General features: G+C 35.9%; 1 protein-coding gene across 3 annotated transcripts in view; it reads right to left on the reverse strand.

Moving 5' to 3' along the window:
* LOC108684669 (striated muscle preferentially expressed protein kinase-like) overlaps positions 1–1765 on the reverse strand; it is a 22952-nt gene that overhangs the window by 20613 nt on the left and 574 nt on the right. For all 3 annotated transcript variants that reach the window (XM_018189111.1, XM_018189112.1, XM_018189110.1), the window contains exon 2: positions 1416–1719. In XM_018189111.1, coding sequence (XP_018044600.1) covers positions 1416–1702 — 287 coding nt within the window. In that variant the 5' untranslated portion in view covers positions 1703–1719. The remainder of the gene's footprint in view (positions 1–1415; positions 1720–1765) is intronic.

Genomic DNA, 1765 nt, shown 5'->3' on the forward strand with positions numbered 1-1765 from the left:
AATATTCGTTGCACACGCAGGAGTCATTAAATGAATCAATTTTACAAAAACGAAAGCCCGACGACAAGATAACGACATGCGAGTAAGTCACGAACAGCGTCCCACCCGTAAATGCCTGCATGCGTGCAACAGGCGCATTTCGTGCGATTCTAAATTAAATTATTAGTGCGAGAGAAATTGCAGGTTGGACAATTGGTGCCCTATACGGGACAGACGTCCCGTCACTACTGGTCGTCGGTGATCATTACGAGCCTAATTCGCGCGGCGATTAGCGGCGATGCAATAAATATGATTAATGCACGACGCGCGTCACGTATCGTTGCGTATATTGCTACCGTGCGTAAAGCTTTGACAAATTACGCGTCGCATCCGAGAGCGATTAATCATTGTGCGTGGCTCGTTGCATGCGATGCGAGCCGCGACGAAGAGCATTGGGAGTAAATAACGTGCGACTCGTGAAACTGCCAGCAGATTTTTGTAAGAAGTTCATTTAGAAATTCAGCGCATTCCGGACTTATTATTAACCTTTCGGAGCTTAACGATGCACACAAAAAAGTACATTAAATGTTAATTACTTGTCTAAGGTATTTAAAAAATGTGCCCAAATTTAAGTTCATAAGCATTAAATTTATTGTATATTCAAAATATTGTATATTCTGAATATATTCTAATAAGTTTACTTCAATCAAATTTATTTTCAAAATTCAAGAGTTTGAATAAAAATTAAATTAAAACAAATTCGATTTAAGTATTTCGATTTATTATCGAAGAAGAAGTTTTATGATAAAATCTGTTTTTCGATAAAATTTTATAAATTTTATAATTCTTCAAAAAAAAAATTCTTATTAACATAAATAATAGTGAGCTTTTCTAAAGTTTGTAATAAGTACATTTTAAAACTATTATCGAAAAAATATTCTTTATTAGAGATAACTTTTACTAAAAAGAAAAAAGTAAAAGTAAATTGAGCAATTACTTTTCTTAACAGTAGATTTTTTGTGCGTGGATCTATCGGATCCATTCAATTATGAATCTCTTTATCAAAAATGATTAAGCAATTCAATTTTCTTTATGTTACATCCGCAATTCTTTTTGGATTATTTTTATTATTAAAATATACTTAATATTCATTCTATACAAGGCATGTCATTTTGGTTCCTTGAAATTAATTGATGTCTTTTAATTAACATAAATTAATTGGAGATCCAGCATCAGTACTTATGTCCTTGGCGTTAGCTCCAAAGGGTTAATTTCTTTTCAATCTATATATTAACCTACAATATATATTAATACAAGAAACATTGCGGTAATATATATTTTTCAGTGGTGTTTTATAAATTCATATTAGATAAAACCTTGCAGTTTCCAGTTTGCACGACTCTGAAGATTAAGAATCGTGTCGTGAACCAACGTACCTTGCAAACGGTTTCGGATCGATCTCGTAGTGCTCTGTAATAGGTCCCGTCTTGACCACCCTGGCGAGCTGTGCCTCCTGGACAAGGACTAATCCCTCCTTCACGTGTTTCTCGCTCCACTGTACCCTGCATCTTCCTCTGCATCTTTCCTCATTGATCGCTCGATCATTCCGCTTCGTCTTCGCGCATTTCGCTGGAGATGCTTGCAAGCTACGACGTTGGGGTCCTGGCGACGTCTTCCTCATGGATGACATTGTGGGCGCTTGATGACTCGACTGATAGATCATGGCAGCTGGATCGTGGACTATAATATCGTGTATGAAAAAAGAACACGCGTATATACATATATA

Source organism: Atta colombica, unplaced genomic scaffold, assembly GCF_001594045.1.
Source record: "Atta colombica isolate Treedump-2 unplaced genomic scaffold, Acol1.0 scaffold137, whole genome shotgun sequence".
Taxonomy (NCBI): domain Eukaryota; kingdom Metazoa; phylum Arthropoda; class Insecta; order Hymenoptera; family Formicidae; genus Atta; species Atta colombica.